This window comes from Pituophis catenifer, unplaced genomic scaffold (genome assembly GCF_029215685.1).
Source record: "Pituophis catenifer annectens isolate HBS135680 unplaced genomic scaffold, rPitCat1.0.hap2 SCAF_1, whole genome shotgun sequence".
Classification (NCBI taxonomy): domain Eukaryota; kingdom Metazoa; phylum Chordata; class Lepidosauria; order Squamata; family Colubridae; genus Pituophis; species Pituophis catenifer.
In genome coordinates, this window is record NW_027256881.1 from 39,041,244 (window position 1) to 39,067,157 (window position 25,914).

Genomic DNA, 25,914 nt, shown 5'->3' on the forward strand with positions numbered 1-25,914 from the left:
ACCTGAATAACATACATGCAGTTTAATCCACCAATAGGTTATTTTGTAGTCTGCAAGGTGAAACACAATATTCAAAATTTTTGAACAAAAGACAGTAACGTTTCTCGTAGTATACATTATTAGAATTGTGCTGTTGCCATAAGTGACAGATTTTTTTAAAAAGTGATTAAAAAAAACCAGTACTGTACATCTGACAATGTGTTTTGAATACTTGGAGGGTAGGTGGAAACTTTTTTGCCTTTGCTTGGAATGATGATAGTTATACTTTGCTTTTTTCTTGTCATAAAAGTAGAAGTATGTCAGTTCTAGTTTCTCTATCTCCACAACAACCAGTAGTACCAATTCAGTTTATGCTATTACTGTTTTCATTGCATTGCTCTCTTTGGTAGCAAAACCTATCAAATCACTTCTGGCAATAAGTTTAACAGATTTATTATGGGCTACATTTTTGTAGATTGTAGTTTACTTCAGAATATGCAACTGTTATGTACCTTGTGGGGTTTAGAGGTGACCAAACTTGATAAATAATGTTGATCTTTAAACCACCACAAATTTCTCTCTCTTTTAATTTTTGCTGTCTAGGAAAATACAACTATCCCACTGAAAATATCAATTAGATTCACTTGTCTTGGCAGAGCCCAGCAGAGACTCAACAGTTTAGTTTAAAACAACAGTCAAACAGGCACTTTTGCAGGGTGGGGTAGAGGGAAGGGCTTAACAAAATTGGGTGACCATTCTAAAAGGAAAAGAATAAATCATTCTGGGGAACTGCCTCAACAGTGGTTTGCTTTGCACAGATCTTTCTCCTATGCTGGGGAAAGGATTTCAATTTGCATGAGCTTCTGCAATATGGTACAGTATAGCAGTTTTGTTTATAGGAAAGTGTCTGTTTTGCACTTGCATTGTACCTATCTTGAGGACAGTTTTGTGGATCACTGTATCTAAATATGCTTGGCTAGTTCTGCATCTTTCATTTCTTTTGCCTTTCTTCTAGGAGCCTCCAAAATCTACTAAAAGCACTACAAAGGCCAGCAGCAGCAGTGGAAAGGATGGAGGTAATGCAACAGAGAATTCAGAAGAGGTAATGGATTGAATTGATGTTTTTTTTTTAACTTTCTAGGTTTATTTTCTGAGTACTGCAATTTTATTTTCTTATTTAAGGATAAACCATGTTTGTTAAGCTAAAATTTGTGAGAATTTGGCTATGATTCCACAGCATACTTGCGTGTGGTTAAGGTAATTGTAGATGCTTGTAACATTTTTTTCAGTTTATATTACATTCTGAACAGTAAACTAATCACATTGGCTCAGTTTGTACAAGACACTAAAGCAGTAGTGGGTTCCACTTACCTTTGCTACAGGTTCGGAACTGTGAGTACAGAACCTTCTGCGCATGCGCTGTGTGTCTGTGATGATGTCTGGGTGGGTGGGTGGAGCCTCCCACCACCAGCACTATCGATTCGCCCGAACCGGGGCAAACCGATAGAAACCCACCACTGCACTAAAGGACACATGGTCACATGTGTTGTACAAATCCAGCCTCTGATTATTGAGAGAGGTTCTAACCTACTTCCCCCTACATTAATGCTGTTTAGAATTGCTTGATTACAATTCCCATAATCCCCAGTTTGCTGGGTATTACAAGAATTTGTGTCCATTAGAGCTCAAGTACATGGTATGGAGAAAAGAAAGCCAACAAAGAGACTTCTAATAAACAACTATCCTAAATTCTCAATCTGGTTATAGAATCAAGCTTTGGATAACTTGTAGCCTTTGGCCTAAATTACAGAGTGGTTCGCAAGCAGATAGTTCAGATTCCTACCAATTATGATCTTTCTCTCTTTTAGCAGCCTATTGAAGTATTTGGGTGGGGGGCGGAGTGGGCTGAAAAGGATACAGAAGAGTTGGCTAAGAGGTATTCATCCACTTTTGGCATTATTGCGTTCGGCATGCCACTCTTTAAGGGAAAATAATTTCCCATCTCTTTTTAGGATTGAGCTTTGATTATACTGGAGATATGAGCCACACAGATACTATGTAAAAAAATTTTTTTTATAACCTTAAAGACATAAACATTCAAGTACTATAAAAATGCCTTCACATAGTCCTGGGTACATTGGCAAATTCCAGGAAAAGTGTGGCCAAACCATGCTAAATACTGTACTTTTCTCTTAATGCAGCAGATCAGGTAGGTCAAAAATAAGCTTCAATAATTTTTAAAAAAATTTGGCTGGAAGAAGGAAATTGTTAGATGCATCATCGAAGAATTATCATTTTAACTACATTTAATTTCAGTTGATTTTAAATATAAATAAAATAAATTTTAGCTTCTATCTTAGCCACCTCCTCTTCTTGTTGAGTGACAGTAGGGCTGTATAGACAGTATGGCTGTATCCTGGATTGATTATTGTTTTTAATTAAAGCGAAGAATGAGTCCAGTTTTCAAATAGCCAGGATTGTTTTAATGTTGTTTTAATATTTTAATGCTGGTTATAGAAGTAAGGTTTTACTGCATGACATCTAAACATACGCTAAACAGTTGGAAACATTCTGTATAACTAATAAGCTTTAAACTGGAACTTTAAGAACATTGTAAAAGAAAAAGGATATATTGAATAGGAATATAAAACTGGCTCTATTTAACATATTATTATATCTAGATCATATAGAAACATATTACTCCAATTTTTGTCATTTTTAGAAAATAAAGACAATTAAACAATAGATAAAGAGCACTTTTTTTCTACATAATTTTGTTTGCCAAACCCCAAGTTTGATAAAGTCAGACTTTTTCATTAGATGTTAAATACCATATTTTTAAATACTGTATAATTCAACTTTATATATTTAACGTACTGCTATGATTGCTTTATGGTAACACATATAAGGATAAGTGTAATGAAATGTCATAATTGCACATTGCACCTCAAAAAATTACGGTATTTTCTGTTATTTGTCTTGATTACATCTTTGATTGTTATTGAGACACAGGTATTCAGATAGGAGTTGCACCCATTATTTTCTGCAACTAGAGGTTCATTGTTTCTGGTATAGAATATTTAAAGTTTTCAGATCTGTCTTCCAGAACTTTTTATTTGGATGAAATCTGTAATATTTCATAGTTAAAATTTGGGTTACGGGGTATAATCTTGCTTGCATGTTCTCATCTCAAAGCAATGATTGGAGCAGAAATGGAGGTACTTGTTTATAGGCAATTTACATGAAGAAAAAAATAAGATTCAATCTATGTGAACTATGCACAGTTCAAAACATTAGAACCACTTTATTTTCTACATTTTCTCAACTTTATTTTTTACATTCTGTCCAATTCTTCCTTCAGGCCCTGTTTCTCATACTGTTACTTGGAATCACTACATCTATCATTCCACTATCTTTTGGTTGATTGGCCAATACCTGCTTCTCTGCTGGATCTGGAAATCCCATAGAATCTTAACTTTCTTATTTCCCATAATCATTTGTGGGATCTTCCATTTAGATTTAGGAAAGCCCATATTCTGTACAGATATTCCTGTATACAATGCCAGCTACTTGATTATGCCGTTCAGTGTATGCTGTTCCTGCCTGCATCTTACACCCTGCTACTGTGTGTTGAACTATCTCTGGGGCTTGTCTGTGCATCCTGCACCTTGGATCCTGTGGACCCCTGCTTCTATGGACCTGGTGCTTAGTGCTAGTCTTGTGCTATAATCAGTGCCTCAGTGCTGTCTTTTAGTCCAGCCTTTTCCAGCCACTGGTAGGATTTCCCAATGTCTGCCACCTCAGTTATCTGTCGATGGTACATCCCATGCAGGGTCTTATCTTGCCATGGCACTTCTGCTTGATCTTCGTCCCACATCTGCTGTTGCCTCAGGCATTCTCTCAGCAGCTCATCTTTGGGTGCCATCTTACTGATGTAGTCCTGCGTGCTCTGGGTCTCATCTGTGACTGTGGCTTCAGCACTCACCAAATGGTGAGTGTGTGTATATGTGTGTGTGTGTCTTGTGTGTAAAGAAGACACAATTTTTTCCAAAATGAAAATTATTCAAGGAATAAAAGCTGCAACTGTACATACAGTCATAAAAAGTATACAGTCATAAAAAGTGGATCAGTATAATGGTAATCTCAGAATCCTTTGAGTTTTAGTGCTTTTTTGAAGATAATAATGATAAGTTCAGAAGGGTACATGTGGCAGAGTAAACATATAACTTGTTAGTGCATGAAATTGATCCTGCTGATAAACAGCAGCCAATGTTTGAAAACGTTTGGAATAATTTTCTTTCATTGCTATTGGAATATATATACCGTGTTTCCCTGAAAAGAAGATCCTGTCTTATATTTTTTTGAACCCTGAAATAAGCGCTTGGCCTTATTGCCATACGCTCAAAAGCCCAATTGGGCTTATTTTCAGGGGATGTCTTATTTTGGGGAAAATAGGGTATATACTTGTGACTTTGTTTGGCTAACTGCCAAAAATAGCACCAGCAAGTAAAGAAAGACTGAAAAAGTAATTCGAGGGCAGCCTTCACCAACATACTTCCTCAGGTATGTTTGAAGACTCTAGAATTCCCAGCTAGCATGGCTGCTGGTTCCGAGAAGTCATAAGGAAAGCAACAAAAGCAGAGCAGTAGCTGAGGTAGAGATGAAAAATGCAATTAGCTCTATGTGGCTTGAGGAGGCTTTTGTTGGACACTAATGCATGCTTGCTTTATGTAGCTATCAGCCCTTACAAGAAAACTGTACAGGAAACAGGACAATATGAGCTAATTCTATCTTCTTGTAAGGCTACATTACAAGTCTGAAGGCACAAACTTCCTGCCTTCACTTTTTACTGTTTGAACCATTAGAGTGGATATTTTCTTTTTTTTTTTTCTCTTACTGTTAAGTGACTGCAAGCTCCTGCCTCTCTCAACACAATATTTCTTAGACAGCCTCTTTTTTCTCACTCCCCAAGGTCATTCATACATTTCATTACATCAGTACCTGATGTAGTTTGCTTATTCATAATTTGTTCATTAATCTGAAATTCACTATGTTCATGCTGCATTCTAAATTTTTAAGTCATTGTTCACAAGCTAAGTGTATGGGATTGAATAACACACTAAACCAAAAACAAACCAGCTACCTGTTGGTGAGATATATAAGCCTAACAAGTTACACAGTGTAGTACTATCCGGATACTACCTTATATTTAAAATAAAACAAAATACTTCCCTGTACTTTCAAAGCATATAGTGGGGAAGGCTAGGCTAGGGTCTTATTTCTTTGCCATGACCTTTCTCTTGATAAATAATTGTTGACTGCTTTGCATTGACTTCTGGGTAGATCAACCCTGGGATACTCATTTGTTTTTAGAGTAAGTACAGCTAAGGAAAGTTCTTCAGAGCAGAAAAGAAAGTTTGGCTTTTAAATACAGGTATAAAAAGAACAGTGGTTAAAGGCCGAAAGGCACAAGTAAGGATGAATGTTGAAAAGAAAGTCAAGAGACCAAAGGCAACTTCAGAGCCAATATTGATAACAAGGCCTTGTTTGTCCTGGACCCCATAAGTGAGAGCAACATGCTGCTAAAATGTAAAGAATTAGAAGAAGGAATCCAGTTTCTGCCAGAAGAACAACCATTTCTTACTCATCTGTCAACTTCTGCATTCACAGTGCAGTTTTTATTTAATTCTTTTATGTGGAACTGGGAATCTTCAACATTACATTGTACCTCCTTTCCTCAGCATTGTACAGCAAAGAATATACTCAAACAGGAGTGCTGATTATGTTTTTTTTTCTTTTTCAGTTAAAAAAAAATAGTTCCTTTTTCATAAGTTAGGTATGAAGATGGCATAGGAAATACCCTCCCATATAAAAATGATTGAAGGATACTCTACCCTCTTTACCTGATTAAATTGGGCAGCTTGTGGCCCAAAAGGTATTTGTAATCTTCTGTCTAATTTTCAATGGCTTCTGTAAGAGATCAGTTTGAAGTTTTTTAGAACTATTTCTCCCCTCCCCTGAAATCTGCTGTTTAGAAGTGATAGAAGAAAGTAAATAAAATTCTATAGCTATCTTAATTCCTTCCAGCTGCATCATTACAGAATCATGGAACTGAAATTGAAAAACATCTCAGAATTTATCTAGTCTAATCCTCTGTTCAGTGCAAGGTGCTTTCCCAGAGTTTCCCAGAAATTGGAAGAGAGAGTGCTATTTACTGTATTTAACCCTGTCCTTGCAGATGAAATATGGGAAAGAAATCTAATAATTAATTAAATAAAAAATGAACTATTTCCCATATGCAATTTATACTGATTAGAATCATTCCTTCATAGAGAGTGACATGATGACAATGTTCCAATATCGAAGGGGTTGCCACAAAGAGGAGGAAGTCAACCTATTCTCCAAAGCACCTAAAGGCAGGACAAGAAGCAATGGGTGAAAACTAATCAAGGAGAGAAGCAACCTAGAACTAAGGAGAATTTCCTGACAGAACAATTAATCAGGGGAACAACTTGCCTCCAGAAATTGTGAATGTTTCAACACTAGCGGTTTTAAAAAAGAGACTGGACAACATTTGTCTAAAATGGTATAGGGTTTCCTGCCTGAGCAGGGGGTTGGAGACTAGAAGACCTCCAAGATCCCTTCCAACTCTGTTATTCTCTTACCTTCTCTGTCTGTTGCTGTGTGCTGCTTTTTTAAAAGAGAAAGTGGTAGGGGTCTACACAGTTTTTAACAGTACCTGTATCTTAGGTTTAAAAGAGGCCATCCCTTCTATTTCTTTTTGTCTCAAAATAGGACTGGGAGTATTTAGCCAACAAACTTTGCAAAAATATATTGCTGAGGGAAGTACAATAATTTGAATGAAAACACTTCAAAATATTCTGAACATCTCTTAAAAATAATATATCCAATATATGGGCTGACTATCAAAAATTTTCTGGTGAGACCATATTAGTAATGATATTCTGGATGTTAACTGTTTGACATTTTGACTGCTTAAACCAATACAGTGTTTCTCTCCCTTTTTAATGCACTTTGCTCAAGTTTCTGGAATTGAAAAGTGGCACAAGACCACTTTGGATTTATAATGAATTTGCTGTGGTGAATCTCGTTAATATGCAGTGGGCAGCCCTGTAGACTGGCAAGCTGCCCTATTGTCCTTGGAAAAGAAGAGGAGAGAAAGTATTATGCAGGAGAAAAAGAGGGTATATGCCATCCATTTCCTAATATCACTGGAAAGCATCATTTTGTATCAATTGTTTCACACAGTGTTTTCTAGTCCAGGAAATCAATATGTTTCTCCCACTTTTTCTTATATCTATTTTTCATTCTGGTTCCTAACCTATGATGACTTCTCTGCTATCCATTGTGGGAGTGTTTACAAGCTTATAGGGACAGCTGCTTCCATTTGAAATTTCTTTATTGTACTGCTTTGAATTAGCCAGCAAGTTGCTAAGGGATAGATTTGTGAGGGAAAAAAATGAAGTCAGAGCCATTGGTATAATTCCAGTAGATGTTTTGTCAGTGTTGGTCACTGAGCCTCTGTTGCAAAATGAGGGCAGCATTTGGGAACAGATCCAGTTGAATTCTTTTCCATTTGGTGCTACTATTTTTTGTCTCCTCAGTTTCCATGTGCCTGTCAGTTTCAGCCGTTTCTTTTATTAATGTACAGGTAGTCCTTGACTTAACAACCACAATTGAGCCCAACATTTCTGTTGTTAAGCAAGACAGTTGATAAGTGAGTTTTGCCCCAATTTACGACCTTTCTTGCAACAGTGGTTAAGTGAATCACTGCAGTGGTTAAGTTAGTAACATTAATTGCTCCCCTGTTGACTTTGTCAGAATGTCACAAAAGGTGATCAGATGACCCCAGGACACTGCAACTATCATAAATACATGCCACTTGCCAAGTATCCAGAGTTTGGTCACATGACCTTGGGGATGCTGCAACAGTTGAAAAAAACAGTTGAAAACAGTTGAAAAAAAGTGTGAAAAACGGTCATAAGTAATTTTTTTTCAACGCTGTTGTGATTTTGAATGCTCACTAAATGAATGGTTGTAAGTCGAGGACTACCTGTAATTGTTATGCCAAGTCCTCTTTCATTCCCTTGATTTGGCAGAATTTTGAAAAAGCTGGGTGGCAGCCATACCCATTTCTGCATAGAGTTTAGTGTTGATAATTCTCTTGTGTCATTTTATTAATATATACATTGTTCTTGGTACCAATAAAGAAGAATATTTGTAGCTCAGGGTTGAAATGAGGAGTCCTTGGTGCTCTCTGGGATTGTTTGTTTTCTTGCGAATGTTTCATTACCCAAACTAGGTAACATCCTCAGTGCTGGTAAGGAGTGCTGTTTGCTGTCAGTTTATATTCTGGTGTTTTGCCTGTCTGTGTGGTTGGGGGCGGTCTTAGAGATTCTTTGGCTGGGCTGTTTACTGATGGTTCTTTGGCAGTTTCTTGATTGGGGTATTGCTTATTTGATTGTTGGTCTGAAGTTAATCTTGGAGTTAATCTATGCTGATCTGAGTGCTGTTTACTGGTGAAGAGGTGCTGGAGTCTTTTTCTCTTTTGGGCCGGTTGAACATCCCTTTTGCATATGCAAAAAAGATAAGACCCCCCACATACAGGCAAGACATCAGAATATAAACAGAGAGAAAACAGTACTGATGTTACCTAGTTAGGGTAATGAAACATCTGCAGGAAAACAAGCTCAAGGAATACCAAGGACCTCATTGTTCTTGGTGTGAAGTGAAAAAGAAATATGGTAGCAATCTTTCCAATATTGTTCCAAGAAAACCGAATAGATACTCACAACCTGGACAATGTCTGAAGTATAGTGGAACATGAGTTCCATTGGTGAGAAGGTATCCAACAAGTCTGCTATGGAAGAGCAGAGGACAGTTATAAGTGGCACTGTGTGTGTGTGTGAATGTGTGTGGTTAATGTGATTGGGTTCATGTGTCCAAAGGCAAAAGGAAATATGCTGCTGAAATATATATTTGCTATTGATACATTGAAAGTCAGAACCATATCAAAGCAAAAATGCCAAGACTGAATGCTGAAATTCTGGAAATCGGTGAACTCCAGTGGGTCAGTTAACATAAGGAGAGGATCTACTGTGGACATTAAAATTGTGGAAGCAACAATAGATGTCATGATTAATAAAGAACTGCTAGAGTCAATGACAAAATTATCTTGGTTTGAGGCAATCAAAAGGCAATCCTTTCAAAATTACAGTGATCCAGGTCTGTGATCTAACTGCAGATGAAACTGATGTCCAACAGTTCTATGCTCATTTGTGGCACTGTAGAAAGGTAGCACCCATCTGTAGAAAGTTAGCACCTACCCCTCCTAGAAGAATGAAATATTTTAGGAAATATTAAAAAGGCAGAATATTATATTTCCCCTAAAAGAGAAATAGAAATATTAAGGAAGACAGAAACTCAGAGCTTCAGCTCCCTACCCCCAGCAGATAGTTGATGCCCATTGGGAAGGACTGGGCCAGCCTATCTACAAAACAAAAGACCTTCAGCTCCTGGGTGATGGGATTAAGACATGACCCTCAGGACATAATAGGATTATCTAGCAGCAGGGCTCACTGCATTGCAAAATCACCTGGGGACATTGCATCACCCTCCAAGCTTCAACCATACTTGATTCAGACAAAAATGACCCCACATGGCCCCATGGGAGTCTGACTACAGTCAATAGAATACATTTCTTGCACAGGGACAGGAAGCTCAAGGGCAAGGCCCACGAGAGGGTAAAAATAACCCTCACTCTCCACTCTATGTGGTCAGCTGCCCAAGACCTCAAACCAACGTGGTCCTGTTTATCAATAAACCATCTTTCCAATCAGCCTCCATGTTTCCAGTGTCTTTCTTCCCGCTTGGAACTGAACCAGATGGATATTTCTTGCAACAGCATCAAAAGAGCCTGAGTGGCGCAGCAGACTAATGCTACTGTTAAAGGTAGTATTTAGCTTCCAGCTGCCTGCAATTACTGCGAGTTCAATTCTCACCAGGCTCAAGGTTGACTCAGCCTTCCATCCTTTTTAAGGTAGGTAAAATGAGGACTCGATTTGTGGGGGCAATAAGCTGACTTTGTATAAAATATACAAAAGTATGAAGGCTATTGCTTAACGCCTTGTAAGCCGCCCTGAGTCTCCGGAGAAGAGCGGCATATAAATAAAAAGAAAAAAGAAAGAAAGAAAAGAAAACATAATATAAGTAGTGCTTGATTTATTACCATAATTGAATCTAAAATTGCAGTCATAAGTTGAGGTATCACATGACTGGATACAATTTTTTGGCATTTTTTTCCCAGCAATTGTTAAGCAAACGTGATGGTACCGTGTTTCCCTGAAAATTCCCTGTCTTATTTTTGGGGAAACAGGGTAGTTAAACAAATTCGTTATACCCAATGGGCATTTTTTTGGCCCGAAACTGGAGGTAAATGAAGAAACTGGCAAAAAAGTAAAAAATAGCATTCATGTGATTGCGGGACACTACAAACAGTCATAAAGGTGAGCCAGTTGTCAAGCACCCAAAATGCGATCTTTTGCCAAAATTCTGGCATTCATTTCATAGTGAATGAATTAAGAATTTGAAAGCAGTTTGAACTCTTTTTCCCAGAATATGAGACTGAAGGACTAACCATTCTTTTCCCAAATAAGACACTGAAACTTCTATTTGCTTGTCTTTATTAATGTATTTGATTGTTGTTTAGTCGCTAAGTTATTGTATAGTCGTGAAGACTAAACTCTTTGTGACCCCAGGGACCAAAGCACTCTAGGCTTCCCTGTCCTCCCTAATTTGCCCAAATTCATGTTCATGGTGTCGATGATGCTATCTAACCAATGTTTTATCTATTTCTATTTATTTTCTGACCCTATTCAGCCCAAAGATCTCTGTTACAGTATCATGACTGAGCTGGAACCAAATATTTTACAATATATATTTATTTATTAGATTTATATGCTGCCCATCTCACTATCCAAGTGGTTCTGGGCAACTTAATATGAAATTAAGTGTGCCCCAGAAAATATTGGGCAATTTGCAAGAGTTTATGAAATTCCAACAGAACAAGATTTTGTTTGTTTGTTTGTTTGTTTGTTTGTTCGTTCATTCATTCATTCATTCAATTTCTATGGTTGCCCATATCTGTCAATGACTTTGGGCAACTCTGGATACTACTCTTGAGATGCTGCTTGCAGTTTGTAAGCAAGAATGGAAAACACAGTAGTGGTCAATGGGCTAGAAAAAATATCAATCTATATTCCAGTAGCAAAAAACTATGGTCAAATTATTGAATAATTGCACTTATCTCATATGCTACCATGTTTCCCCGAAAATAAGACCCTGTCTTATATTTTTTGAACCCCGAAATAAGCGCTTGGCCTTATTTTCAGGAAGGTCTTATTATTTTGGGGTGCATGGAGCAAGATGGGGCTCCTCTTGCCGTCTTACCTGATTTCCAGCTCTGCATTTAAATATTTTCGGAGAGGGCTTATTTTCGGGGGGAGGCTTATTTTAGCACATATGCTCAAAAACCTGATTGGGCTTATTATCGGGATGTCTTATTTTCAGGGAAACAGGGTAGTCAGATAATGTTTTGGAGCCCAGATTTCAGAACTACTGGAGGTGTAAGCTGGATTCAGAAGGTGCAGATCACCCAGGATCACATTGCAGATCATCCTATGGTTAATAAATAAATAAATAAATAAATAAATAAATAACTTTATTGTCATTGTACGTGTATACACAGTATACCCATACAACAAAATTCACTTAACATCCAAAGACCAGGTCCAACACACATAACAATCCCCAAACACACTCCCACCCACCACAATTCCCCACCCTTAAACTACCCAAGCATCCACACAACAGACCAAGTAATACTGTCCAACAACTCACTGATGGTGGCCCTTTAGTTCATTGTTGAGTGCAATTATAGCTCTGGGATAAAAACTATTCAGAAAACATGTGGTCCGAGTTTTAATTGTTCTGTATCTTCTGCCAGAAGGCAACAGTCCAAAAAGATTGTAAGCAGGATTGGAAGAGTCTCTGAGAATGTTATATCAACTTTCTCAAACAGCGAGATTCGAAGATGTCGTCCAGGGCTGGTAGTTGGTGTCCGATGATATTCTGGGCAGTTTTAATGGAAAAGACAAGAGAATTCCAAAACATACTTCTTTTTGCTTTATTGATTATACTAAAAATTGAAGAGTATAAACAACAAAAATTGTAGACAGCATTTTAAAGCAAGGGTGCATACTATTAGTCATCTGCATACTGAACAATTCATATTCTCACCAAACAGTAACAGTTAGAACAGAATATGGAGTGACTCAGTGGTTCAAAATTAGTAAAGAAGCATATCAAAATTACACAGTGTCATCATATCTATTTAGCTTGTATGCAGAGTATACATGACAAAACCAGAGGAGAAAATTGGAAATAGAAATTAAAATTACTGGAAATAGTATTAAGATATATTGTTAATACCATTTGGATGGCTGTGAGGAACACTTAAAAAAATCTCTAATAGAAGGTGAAAGATGGATGTGCAAAAGCTGCTGTTATTCTCTGTAGCGATATTTTTAAAAGCAAATGTTACATCAACTACTAGTGCCAATGCCATGCAAATTAGTGAAGAAGTACTGTAGGGAAACTAATACTCAAAAATCTGAAATAAAGATATCTGCTACTTGAACTAGATAGATAAGGACTATGACAAATCAAGACAAAATATTGAACTGTAGGGGGATCATAGTTCCAACAAAGTTACTATTACTATTAATTATAGGTCCTTGACTTACAATAGTTTATTTGGTGACCATTTGAAGTTATAACAGCAATGAAAAAGTAATTTATGATACTTTTTCACATTTATGACCATTGCAGCATTCCCATGGTCACATGATCAAAATTCAGGCACTTGGCAACTGACTCATATTTATGACGGCTGCAGTGACCCAGGGTCATGTAATCTCCTTTTGCGAGCCTCTGACAGGCAAAGTCAACAGGGAAGCCAGATTCACTTAACAACTGTGGCAAAAAAAAGTCGTAAAATGGAACAAAACTCACTTAACAAATATCTTAGTAACAGAAATTTTGGGCTCAATTGTGGTCGTAAGTGGAGGACTACCTGTACATGGCCTTCAGAAAGGTTAAATGAGGAAAAATCGATGCCTTTGAACTATGATGCTGAAGAAAATGCGAGGATATTTTGTATAATAATAAAAACAAACTATTCAATACTGGATACAGTAAAACCAGACAACTAATTAGAAGCACTAACAATGACAAATGATGCAAAAGCAAGCCTGCGCCTGATGCTTAGAAAATTTGAAGACAATTGAATAAAAAGACTTGTAGAAGACCAGATGGCTAGGTATTTTCAATGATATCACAAACTTGAACTTAGAGAAACTTTAAAAAGTAGTTACTGATGGGTAAGCATGATGAAATGTTTATTGATTCACAAAGATCAGAAGTGAATGACTCAACGTTCTATAACTAGAATGCCAAGTTTCTGTTTTTGTTTGGTTTGTAATACATTTTCAGGAGCATCTGTCTTGGGAGACTTTTAATTAGTTCTTTAATTCTAACTGAATTTTCACAGAGAAAAACAATAGAAATTTATAAGAAGAATTGCTAACATAGTAAACACGCTTTAACATTCAGTGACCTGAGTTGAAGGCCCTGGATTCAAACTTTTCCAAAATTCAATGTAAACTGCTATGTTAGTGGTAGAATAGCAGCTTTATTGTCCAGGGGCCTGGATTCATTTTTGGACATTTCCACACAGAACTGGGAACTTGTGGCTAAGACTCAGGAAACCTAATATCAGTCAGTATAGAGATAATGCTAGATATTGTAGATTAGTGATCTTGTACAGTATAAGTTAGCTTCCTATATAGAGTTTGGTCAACTCTGTTCTTACTATGATGACACTGGTTTTACAATTTGACCTTTATAATTCCTTGGAGCTTCAACAGGAAAATCTTTCTTATCCTCTGTGTAGGTACTACAGTTTTTATTCACACTTCTCACAGCTGACAATTCTTAAAGCAAAAAGAATTTCAAAATTTATACTGTCTGTGCAATTTAGTTCTCTTTTTTTCTACTATATCTTTTTTGTTTTTGGTGTTATTTGATATGAAATTAATCTCTCAGAGATTGCTTATTAATAATCAGTAAGGATGAACTTAACACGCCATGGCTGAGTCATACATGGGATGCTTGCCATTACATTTCTGTTGTTTTGATGACTTTCAGTTGAATGCATGAATTGTTGCCTTTTGAAGCACTGTATTTGAATTTATCTGGAGCAGTATTCTTTCTATAACAATCTGATAATTCGTATGTGCATCAGATAATAATGTGTTGTTTTAGATAAGAAATAGGGGATATGCAAATTTGAATCAACTGTGAAGAAAAAACACTGAACATTTTGACCAATTGGTGAAAATACCCTTCACCATTGGTGAAGGGTATTATTCTAACCTTTTCCAAAAATATTGGTGCATTTAAAAACTTTTTTTAGTAGATTGATTTTTGTAAGATTTTAAAATGAAATACATAATTACAAAATGAAATACATTCTTAAAAGAGAGGGTCGAAAGATGAGCTCATCTTAAAATTACCTTTCCATGCAAAATTACCATTCCAAAGTTGGTATTTTCAACATTATAACATGAAACAAAGGAAAGTCAAGTAGGCAATATGTTTTCTTCCCTAATAGGTAGCACCATGTGAGGTTTTTTAAAGGTGGGGTTTCTTAGTTTTGAATAAATAAGCTAATGTAGAGCAGGCAATTCTGGATTACAAAATATATAATACCTGAATGTTGGCCATATGGTTTAGAAATTATAGTTCAAAACATCTGGAAGGTACTAGATTTTTATCACTAATTTAGAAGCTCAAATGTCTACCTTGTATGTTTGCTGCACAAGAAAAGAGGGTGTAAATTGATTAAATAAAATTCAAAGCATGCTTTGAAATAATTTTATTTTTATTGTCTGTAATGACAGGAAATCAAACCCTATTAAATGTAATGACTAAATATAACTAAAATTACAAATTAATTAGCACATTTCTCATCTATTGTGGGCACACCTTGATAAACATCATATAATGGAACTACATATAATAAATATAATTTCAGCGGTCATTTTTATAAAAGTATTGTTTTGAGACTCTAATACGCTTCCTGTTTGTATAAATTGCTCTTTGCTGTGCAAGATAAAGAAAAGGCATTATGAATCGTCTTAATATCATTTTTTTCAATTTGTTCCCTCATATATTTCAGAATGTATTTTACTTTCAAGAGATCAAAAGATCAAGTAACAAATAAAAAACTATTTTTGATGAAAGTGCTAACTTTAATAAATGCCTGTTGTCGTATTAAAGACATCAATGAAACTAGAAAACCATTGTTTCCCATTTTATCAAAACCATAAGGCTGTGATTATTAGCATTGGATCATACCAATTTATTAAACCAACTTCAAATTATGTGCTACAGCCTTCCCTTGTTCCAAAGCTGGTACTATAACTATATATGTTTTGGTTTGGGCAGGATAAGAATCTGTGCTTAATTATAAAGCACAAAGAGGTAGTCTTTGGTTAATGACCATCTGTTCAGTGACAGTCAAAGTTTCTGCAACACTGAAGAAATTGTATTTAAAGTCCTGTGCCTGTAAAGTTAGGTTTTGCAGCTCTCTTGCAGTCATACTAGTCACATGTCAGAATTTGGGCCTCTGCTTCAGCCCCAGTGCTGCTTGTGCCACCTTTGCCATTTAGGAGTGCCACCTCAAGCCCAGTGCCACAGTGTCAACCGCAATCACCTCTGCTGCCCTGTAATCTGCTAGCCCTTCCAGTCCCAAATAACCTTCAACTTCTTTTTCTTCCCATTGCTGATAAGGTGTACCCGGCCCGGCCCTGTGAAAGGCAATTGCTGGCCACACCAGGCCTTCTGCTCTTCCTCATATTACACACATGTGCAGCTTTCTTGTGATACTTTAGAAACCCTCAGAAACCTCGTGAAGCAACACAAAGAGGCTGTGCACAATTTGGAGAACCGTACATGCAAGCACACACTGCCTTGTTGAAGATATGTTGGGCCAGGGCCATTGGAGCACAGCGTTATATAACAATAACACAAATCAAATATACCGCACCAAGAAATGATAGCTTAACTATCCGTTTGTGAGGTGGAATCCCAGCTCTCAAATAAGACTTGAAGTGGTTCCCTGTGGAAACCAGGTCTGATTGGCTTTTCTGAATGCCAACAGGGTTGGTGCTGATAGAATCCTAGGGCGTGCTGTTACGCAGGAGGAGATAGTAACTGAAAGACACATCTTCATATCTGCGGATGTTAATACTTTTTTAGAGGGACCTTCCAGATTTATTTATCAGCACTGATTCCTCAATACTGTGTGAGGGTCTTCCAGTGGATCATTCACCAGGAGATTTAATTCTAGGCTTTGAACCCCAAATGGCTACTACTGCACGTTCCACAAAGTAAATATTTTTGAAATCCTAGTGATATAATTTAAATATATAATTAAAATATAATTAGATTTTTTTAAAAATGTACATATTAACGAAAGTCTACATTCTGTGTTTTTCTTCAGATCCAGCAGCAGCAGCAGCAGCAACAGCAGCAGCAGCAGCAGACTTCAAATAAGCGTCCCAGTAACAGTACCCCTCCACCAACCCAGCTGAATAAGATCAAGTACTCAGGGGGACCACAGATTGTAAAGAAAGAACGACGGCAAAGTTCCTCTCGTTTCAACTTAAGCAAGAACCGGGAGCTTCAGAAGCTTCCTGCCCTTAAAGGTGAGAACAGATTTTCTGGGCAAAGGGCAATGGGTTGTTAGGAAGATTTCAGCAGAGGAACAGATGGCTTTAACAGCCATGCTAATTTGAGTGGCTGTAGTACAGAAAGGAAATACCTCTTAAGTCTGGCAAGATGTCACGCTGCATTGCATTGTATTAAATTTTCCAGGGATCTGTCATTTAGAAGATATAAATAATTGTAGTTATTCTCTCATGTGGTAAAGGAATTTACAAGGAGAGCATGGATGAGACAATTAATCAAAGTCAGAAAGCTGATGTTGTGTAGTTGTTAAGATAAGATTTAAGATTTAAATCCCCACTAAATAATGATATAGCTCATTGCATGATTTGGGATCAAACATTCTTAGTCCATTGTTTTCACAAAGTTATGAGGATAAAATGAGGGAAATTCCTATATGGATCATTTCAAGCTCCTAGAGATGGTCATAAATAAACTATATTATGCATTAGCCAAATTCCATACTTAGCACAAGTTGCTTCCATTTATTTGCTGAGAAGTAAGGTAGTAAAGTGTGTGAAAGATTTGGTTGTCAGAGGCACTTTGTTTTGGGAAGTCCCTGCAAGTCTTTGCAGAAGATACTAGGACCTTGGATGGAGATGTCTCATGCCTGGGATGTCATATGGGTTTTGTATTTGCGTGGCATCATATTCCCATACAGGAGACAGACTATAATGCCTAGTTGCATAAAACTGACTAAATATTTTAAAGAGGTAATAAATGTATTGATTGTGTTGAACCACATAGTATTTTGTGTGAGCTCTCTGTGCAGTTCTGTGTCTTCGGCAAGTAGTATTTCCTTACCATGAGCTCATTTGGTTTATAGAAAAATCCTCTTCACAACCAAAATACTGAGGCCCTGCCAGTATTACAACCCTGACGGTTGTGAAAGAAATCACAAGTAGTACCGCTTTAATTATTTACTAAGATTTAAGGTATGGTTCTGAAAGAAATACATGGAGGATAGGCAAATGAATTGAAAGAGACCTATTGAAAACAGAATTGTTGACTAGACAGATGGACAATTAACTGGCTTAGGAGAACAGTTCTTTTGATGAGAAATAGTACAGATGTGATACATTTATTACTTAAAGCACTACAGTTGTTTTATTTCCTCTTGCTACTATTAACTTTTTTTATTTTATTTATTTATTTTAAATTTATATACCGCCCTTCTCCCTGAGGACTCAGGGCGGTGTATAGCCAGAATTAAAAAACATAAAATACAAATATTAAAAAACAATTAAAATATATATAAATTTGGCCCAAAATTAAAATACAAACCAATTAAAACATTTAAAATTTCTTCTTAAGCCAGCCCGGCTTGCTGGAAAAAGTGGGTTTTAAGGGCACGGCGGAAGGCACTAAGGTCTTGGATTCTCCTTATCTCTGGGGGCAACTGATTCCAGAGGGTAGGTGCCCCCACAGAGAAGGCCCTCCCCCTGGGGGTCACCAGCCTACATTGATTGGCTGATGGCACCCTGAGGAGGCCCTCTCTGTGGGAGCGCACGGGACGATGGGAGGTCATCGGTAGCAGCAGGCGGTCTCGAAGATAGCTAGGCCCGATGCCATGGAGCGCTTTAAAGGTGATAACCAGCACCTTGAAGCGCACCTGGAAGACCACTGGGAGCCAGTGCAGCTCGCGCAGGAGCGGTGTTACATGGGAGCGCCATGCTGCTCCCGTCACTACCCGCGCTACTGCATTCTGGACCAGTTGGAGCCTCCGGGTGCTCTTCAAGGGGAGCCCCATGTAGAGAGCGTTGCAGTAGTCAAGGCGAGAGGTGACAAGGGCATGAGTGACTGTGCACAGGGAATCCCGATCAAGAAAGGGCCGCAACTGGTGAATCAGGCGAACCTGACAAAAGGTCCCCCTGGTTACAGCTGTCAGATGTTCCTCCAAGGACAGCTGCATATCCAGGAGGACTCCCAGATTGCGAGCCCTTTCTGTGGAGGCCAAAGACTCGCCCTCAATAGTCAGTGATGGAGTCAACTGACTATATCGGGATGCCGGGATAGCCACTCAGTCTTGGAAGGGTTGAGCTTGAGCCTGTTCTTCCCCATCCAGATCTGCACAGCCTCCAGGCACTGGGACATCACTTCAAGGGCATCATTGGGGTGGCCTGGGGTGGAGATGTACAGCTGGGTGTCATCAGCGTACTGGTGGTATCTCACCCCGAAGCCACGGATGATCTTGCCCAGCGGCTTTACATAAATGTTGAACAGAAGAGGCGAGAGGACCGATCCCTGCGGCACTCCACAGATGAGAGGCCTCGAGGTCGACCTCTGCCCCCCTGCCAACACAAACTGCGACCGGTCGGAGAGAAAGGAGGAGAACCACCGCAACACGGTGCCTCCCACCCCCAACTCTTCCAGCCGGTGCAGCATGATACCATGGTCGATGGTATCAAAAGCCGCTGAGAGATCTAACAGGACCAGAACAGAGGAGCAACCCCTGTCCCGAGCCCTCCAGAGATCATCAACCAACGCGACCAATGCCGTTTCCGTGCAAAAAAACTTATATTTCATAGCTGTTTAGTTTATTTTTCAAGACTATTTGTTTCCCTGTTAGATAAGACAGGGGCTGGGTGTAGGAGAGAAAACTTAAATTCCCACGTGGTTGATAATTGAAGAACAATATGAACATCTTATCTATCACAACAGTATTGTCTGTGAGCCTAGAGAAAGGAGAAGAGACCTTATAATGGTACAAGGAAGGAGAAGAAAAGCTGCTATGTGGTCTTTTTGGATTTTGGAACATCAAAATGCTTAGAGCAGAAAGGAAATATTTTTGTCTTTTATCTTCTCCCTCAGATGCTCCTCCTCATGAACGGGAAGACCTCTTCATACAGAAGTTACGACAGTGCTGTGTCCTCTTTGATTTTGTTTCTGACCCACTCAGTGACTTGAAATTCAAAGAGGTCAAACGAGCAGGACTCAATGAAATGGTGGAATATATTACTCATAATCGGGATGTTGTCACAGAAGCTATTTATCCTGAAGCAGTTATCATGGTAAGTATTGATCTACTTCTGGCTGCTGCTCCCAGTAAAGCAGCTTAAAAGAGGGATGGACAACTTTTTTTTCAACTTCAGGATACCACTGTACCTTCTGGCTTAAGGCACCTAAAAACAGAAACATAGAATTAGAAGATGATAAGGGACCAAAAACTAAGACTTATAAGAGCAAGATAACGGAACTGGATATGCTTGATTTTGAGAACAAATATAATAGCATGCAATAATAACTTAGGTATATAAAAATACTTTCCAAGTTCTTGAAGGGATGTTACCAAAAAAGAGGCCAAACTTGTTTTCTGTCATCCCAAACCATAGGACAGGAATTATAGGAAGATGGTTATCGGTTGAAAAAGAATAAATTCTTAACAATAATACCAATTCAACAGTGAGAAGTGATGACCTGCTCTTTTCTTGATGTGTTCAAGGAGAAGCTAAACAGCTAGTTAGAAACTAATCCCTTTTGTTGGAATGCTTTAATTTGAATTACTATGATAAAGAGGGAGATACTGATGGCATAATGGCCCTCTCCTATTTTTAATTCTATAAAGTCCCAAACCTTGTATTCTGGTGGTTCACTTTAGCTCTTTTTATCCAGCTTTTTAAAATGTGGAAAAGAGATAACAATGTAAGCTCTAGCTCCCCTTTTCCACTTCTGACTTCTGGGCAGGGCGGTATGAAATGGTATTGCAGCCATGTTAGGTTGAATGAAGTTATAGTGTGCCTTGTGATTGAGAATCATGAAGCTTGTGTACCTAATTACATAAAGTTGTTGTTCTGCTTCATATATTTTTGTTGAGACAAACTTGTGAATAGCTATGGTTAGAACTAATGTCTGATTCCACATTAAGGTTAGAATTTGACAGTAGTTAAAGAAGGCTTATGAATAACATTCTAAAGGAGCGCTATGGAGGAATTGGCAAAAGCAAACACCTGAATGTACTAGCTAGATGATATTAGTCATTTCTTGATAAGCTGAAGGTGATGTGCATTAATAGCATGAGAGATGGGTACACAGTAATGCATAGAAATAGACACCAGTAAGTCATGGAATATTGAGAGTGTTTCTCATTACAGACTTAGAAGGCTTTTTTTTATTTTTAATGAAATTTTTTCCTTCCTGGAATTGGGGAGAGTGTGTTGCTCTGGTTAGCAGTTTCCTAATGAGGAGGGATTGCACTGAGTCATTGAGTCAATCTGCAGAAACATCTCAATTTTATTGTCACATTTCTCAGTTTTCAGTGAATCTCTTCCGGACACTTCCACCATCATCTAATCCTACAGGAGCAGAATTTGACCCTGAGGAAGATGAACCTACACTAGAAGCTGCTTGGCCACATCTCCAGGTAATAAACAGTATTTTGCCATGTAACTATCCCTTTTTTCTCCTTATGGAAATGTTTAAGCAACAACTTGAGCTAGAAGTTATTTAAGATTTTTAAAGAGATTTTTTTTAAAAGAAGAGATTGGACAACAGAGGTGGTATTCAGCAGGGTTCTGACCAGTTCTGGAGAACCGGTAGTGGAAATTTTGAGTAGTTCGGAGAACCGGTAAATACCACCTCTGATTGGTCCCGCCCCCATCTTATTCTCTGCCTCCCGAGTCCCAGCTGATCAGGAGGAAATGGGGATTTTGCAGTAACCTTCCCCTGGAGTGGGGAATGGAATGAAGATTTTACAGTAACCTTCCCCTGGAGTGGGAATGGAATGGAGATTTTACAGTATCCTTCCCCTGCCATGCCCACCAAGCCACGCCTACAGAACCAGTAGTAAATTTTTTTGAATCCCATCACTGTTGGACAACCATTTGTCTGAAATTGTATATGGTCTTCTGCTTGAGCAGGGATTGGATTAGACCTCCAAAGTCCTTTCCATCTCCGTTGTTCTGTTCTGTTCTATGAATTATGATGTTTAGAGACATTGCTAGCTCATACGAATTTAAACACAGTGGTCAATCTGAAGTTTGCATCATACTGCTGGTCTTCTATTCAAATGTTTTGGCCTTTTTGCCCAGGAACAGCCAATTTTTTCAATATGATTATGCCCATTTTTTTTTTTTTTATTTGATTTATATGCCGCCCTTCTCCGGAGACTCAGGGCGGCTTACAATGCATTAAGCAATAGCCTTCATACTTTTGTATATTTATACAAAGTCAGCTTATTGCCCCCACAATCTGGGTCCTCGTTTTATCTACCTTAGAAAGGATGGAAGGCTGAGTCAACATTGAGCCTGGTGAGATTTGAACTTGCAGTGATTGTAGGCAGCTGATGTTAATAACAGTGCTTTAGTTTGCTGTGCCACCAGGGCTCCTATTTGAGTTCAGTTGTTAGTTTGCAAAAAGTTATTCATCCTGCTTTAGATCATGAGCTACCTATCTGCTTCTTGGATCAGTTGAGAACTAGCTTAGATAAGAAACTATACAATTTTCTTTCATTAGCTATGGTGTGGCATCAATTTAATTCTAAAAGGGGACTTAAAATGTTCATGGAGGATAGAGCTTGTTACAATCAATATTATTTGTTGGATATATAAAGCTGCCAAATTGAGACAATCTGGAGAGCATACAGTATTAAAACAGAATTAAAAAATATTTGCTTATTTTTTACAGAAGCAAATGTATTTTATTAGAAGTATATTTTAAAGAATAAAAATCCTTCAATATGTTTGATAAAGAGAACTTATAAAACACTGTATAAAAATGCAACTATAAAATCCAACAGATATTATACAATGCATTGGAGGAAAAATACAGATAAATCCAACCCTCCATCATCCACCGGCCAAGATCACAAATTATAAAGATGCTAAAGAAAATACAGGTTATAATACGGATTGTAAGGATGCTCCTGCCTCTTTTTTTACAGCCCTTGGAGGTACATTCTAATAATAATTGTTTAAAAATGGTGGTGTCATTTTTAGTGCTTAATACTAAATCAACAGAATTCACTCAGGCAAACTCAGGGGAAAGAAGGGATGCCCTGCCCATGGATATGATTCAGCTTTACTAATTTTTACTAAATCACCCAACCCACTACAGTTCCCTCCCCACCCAGAATTCCCCAGCCTTGCTTGAAGGGAGTGGAGGAAATGCTTTAATGATTCCAGTAAGAGCAATTCACTCAATACTTTCTCCTGTACTTTTCACCGTGTAGGGGGGTAAAATTGTGATTGTCAAGCAGTACATAGTTTTGTTTCTGCTAAAAAGATAAAGTTTTTCTAGGGTGTAATTCAGATTGGAAAGTGTATATCTGCTCCAAAAGGAGAATTATGACTCCATAATGGATTAATGTTTTATACTTACATCTTCAGTCTAAATCAACAGACCTTCTTAGTCACACACCACTTCTGCTTTGGCATTTGTTCAGGAAAGGGTTTCCATTTGCAGACTCAGTTATTTTTGTACTACAGAAACACAGCCCTCAGGGTTTCTACTAGAGAAAATGAACAGCCATTGGTATGAAGTAGAATAAGGCTGCTATACTGAATTCAAAAGTATAATATACACATTTGGGCGGGTCCTGGTCTTTGAATTTTGATTTTTGTGTCTTATTTGTTAACTGAAAAACTGATGCCAAGCAGCAAATCCCCAGCTGTTTTAGGCTGATTTAAAAAATTCAAGCAGGTTAATACTTGGATGGGAGACCACAGGGAAATCTCAATGCCATAAGGCTAGTCTGGGAAGTTGAGAAAATATTCTAGAAGATAGCTAATCTTTTCACCATTGTTTGCAGGAAAACAAAACAAATACCTTCCTGAAGTATGCTTGAGTCAAACTCACTAATCATACTTGACTTGAAATATATATGTATAAATAATCCTTTTTTGTCTCATTCTTTTTTCAGCTGGTATATGAATTCTTTCTGAGGTTCTTGGAGTCTCCAGACTTTCAACCAAACATTGCCAAGAAATATATTGACCAGAAGTTTGTATTGTCAGTAAGTAATCATCATTTCCTTCCCCCTCCTTCCTTTTAGCCCCAATTTATTTTTTGCATCTCAGTTGAAATAGAAGTGGTGAGGAGAGTGCAGAGAAGCAGGCAGAAATCTCTTTTGGGAATTCTGTAGAATATAATTTTGTAGCTACAGATCCTATAGCAGATAATTTTGGGATTATGCTGCTGAGTTGCTTATTTTTCATTTTAGCAATAATTGACATAAAAAGAAATGTAGGTCCTCCATGATTATTTTCTTTTGTACTTTGTTTTACAGATAATTTACCCTGATAGTAATACGTATTGTTTCCTAATGATTTTTGTTGTTGTACAATCTGCTAGATGTTTAGACTGGTTCTCTCATTTTATCCATCTATTGAGTCCTTCCCAAGGACCTGGGATAGGCAGATGTTGTTGCTTGATATTCTAATTATAATTGGTGTATCATCATCATTATTATTACTTAATTAAATTTGTATGCTGCCTGATTTTTAATGAGTCTAGGTTGTTTACAACAAAGAAATTACAATAAAACCAAAAACATTAAAAAGTGTGTAATTTTTCTTGTTAAATTAACTCCCCTCCCCAGCATAAAATGATTCAATATATTTTAAATTTTACTAAAACTGGAAAAAAATGGTTTAAATTAATGGAATAATTACCAACAAATTAAAAAAAAAATATGTGAAAATATATTATAATTATAAATTTCCAGACGACAAGTGAATGTAGATTGCCTGTGAGAATACAATTGTGAAATTATATAAAAATATAGTTACATAAAAAAACTTTTCTTAATTGTTTGAGTTGTTCATGAATGTTGGCCTGTAAGGTTCTTATTTATTGTTTTAACATTTTACTGCTTTATATGTTTTTTTAAATTATATGACTGTAAGCCACTTAAAGTCGTCTCGGTGAGATGGCTGGCATAGAAGTCTAATAATAAATAAATAATAAAAAATAGATGAATATCTTGTTATATGAAAAGGGCAAAGGAGGCTAGAGATACAGAATACTTGTTGATGTAGTATTTCTCTATTTGTGATAAAGTCACTTCATAAGAGTTGCAGTTTGTGCATTATTGGAGTCTTATGAAAAGCTTCATGGCTTGTTTTCTGGGTAGTTTAGAAATCTTCATGGCTAAAGATGTTGGTGCCTCCTTGCGCTGACACCTTTCAACTGTGCTTATCTCCAGATTGTTAACCCAGCACAAGCTAAGCAATCTGGAGTAGGTTGGGATTATGGATTTTATTCAATCCTCCTTTTGCAGCTGCTGGACTTATTTGATAGTGAAGATCCCAGAGAACGAGACTTTCTGAAGACAATTTTGCATAGGATTTATGGGAAGTTTTTGGGACTCCGAGCATATATAAGGAGGCAAATAAACAACATATTTTATAGGTAAGTAGTAGTAGTTATAGATAATCATTTACTTACTAAGTAGTTGAAACATCTATCTTGAATGAGGAGGTGAGTTGAATTAGCTCCATAAATTAAATGAGAAGGTAAAAACCTGTTGAATAAGCTGATGTTGGGTAAGGATAAGCAAGCTGAAATTCCCATATAGCCCTTTGCCATTGGTTATTCTGGCTGTACCTCGGAGATGAAGGGACAAGTTACTTATGCTTAGAGAAATGTGGCCATATAAAATTTTTAAAATGGGATTTTAAAAAAACTACTGATAGCAGCCAGGAATGGCATAGTCTAATTTGTGGGAATTGGTTTGGGCAGAATAATTTTGAATTGGATTCAGAATCATATACCAAATAAATCTTTCAACTTGAGGTAACATTCGCCTTTATTGTCTATTTATATACTGCCTTTCTGTTCACAAGAAAGCCTGTCATCCTTATGTGAGATTTCTACCGACCTTCAATCATCAACTTTCAGTTATATGCATAAGGGAGCTCTTGAAACATCTTATGGGATCATATGATAGGCCTCAGACTGAAAGGTATTAACTGTTTTTTGCCCTAGAGTTGTTCACCTATGTTCCTATAAGGTCTTTTGTCAGAGCAGATAAGTGAAAAAAGTGTCACTTACTGTATGAAGCATCTTCTTAGAAAAATCTCTAAATAAGAGCTTCAAATGAAAATCTTCAAATAGTTGGGCAGAACTTGA

At 37.4% G+C, this 25,914-nt stretch overlaps 1 protein-coding gene across 2 annotated transcripts in view; it reads left to right on the forward strand.

Annotated features, from left to right (window-relative positions):
- PPP2R5D (protein phosphatase 2 regulatory subunit B'delta) overlaps positions 1-25,914 on the forward strand; it is a 55,800-nt gene that overhangs the window by 2,825 nt on the left and 27,061 nt on the right. The window contains exons 2-7 of one of the 2 annotated variants that reach the window (XM_070932305.1): positions 995-1,081; positions 16,625-16,829; positions 19,660-19,859; positions 21,098-21,208; positions 23,705-23,797; positions 25,064-25,194. In XM_070932305.1, coding sequence (XP_070788406.1) covers positions 995-1,081; positions 16,625-16,829; positions 19,660-19,859; positions 21,098-21,208; positions 23,705-23,797; positions 25,064-25,194 — 827 coding nt within the window. Of the gene's footprint in view, positions 1-994; positions 1,082-3,912; positions 3,971-16,624; positions 16,830-19,659; positions 19,860-21,097; positions 21,209-23,704; positions 23,798-25,063; positions 25,195-25,914 lie in introns of those variants that run through there. The other variant, XM_070932306.1, reaches the window with a different exon arrangement.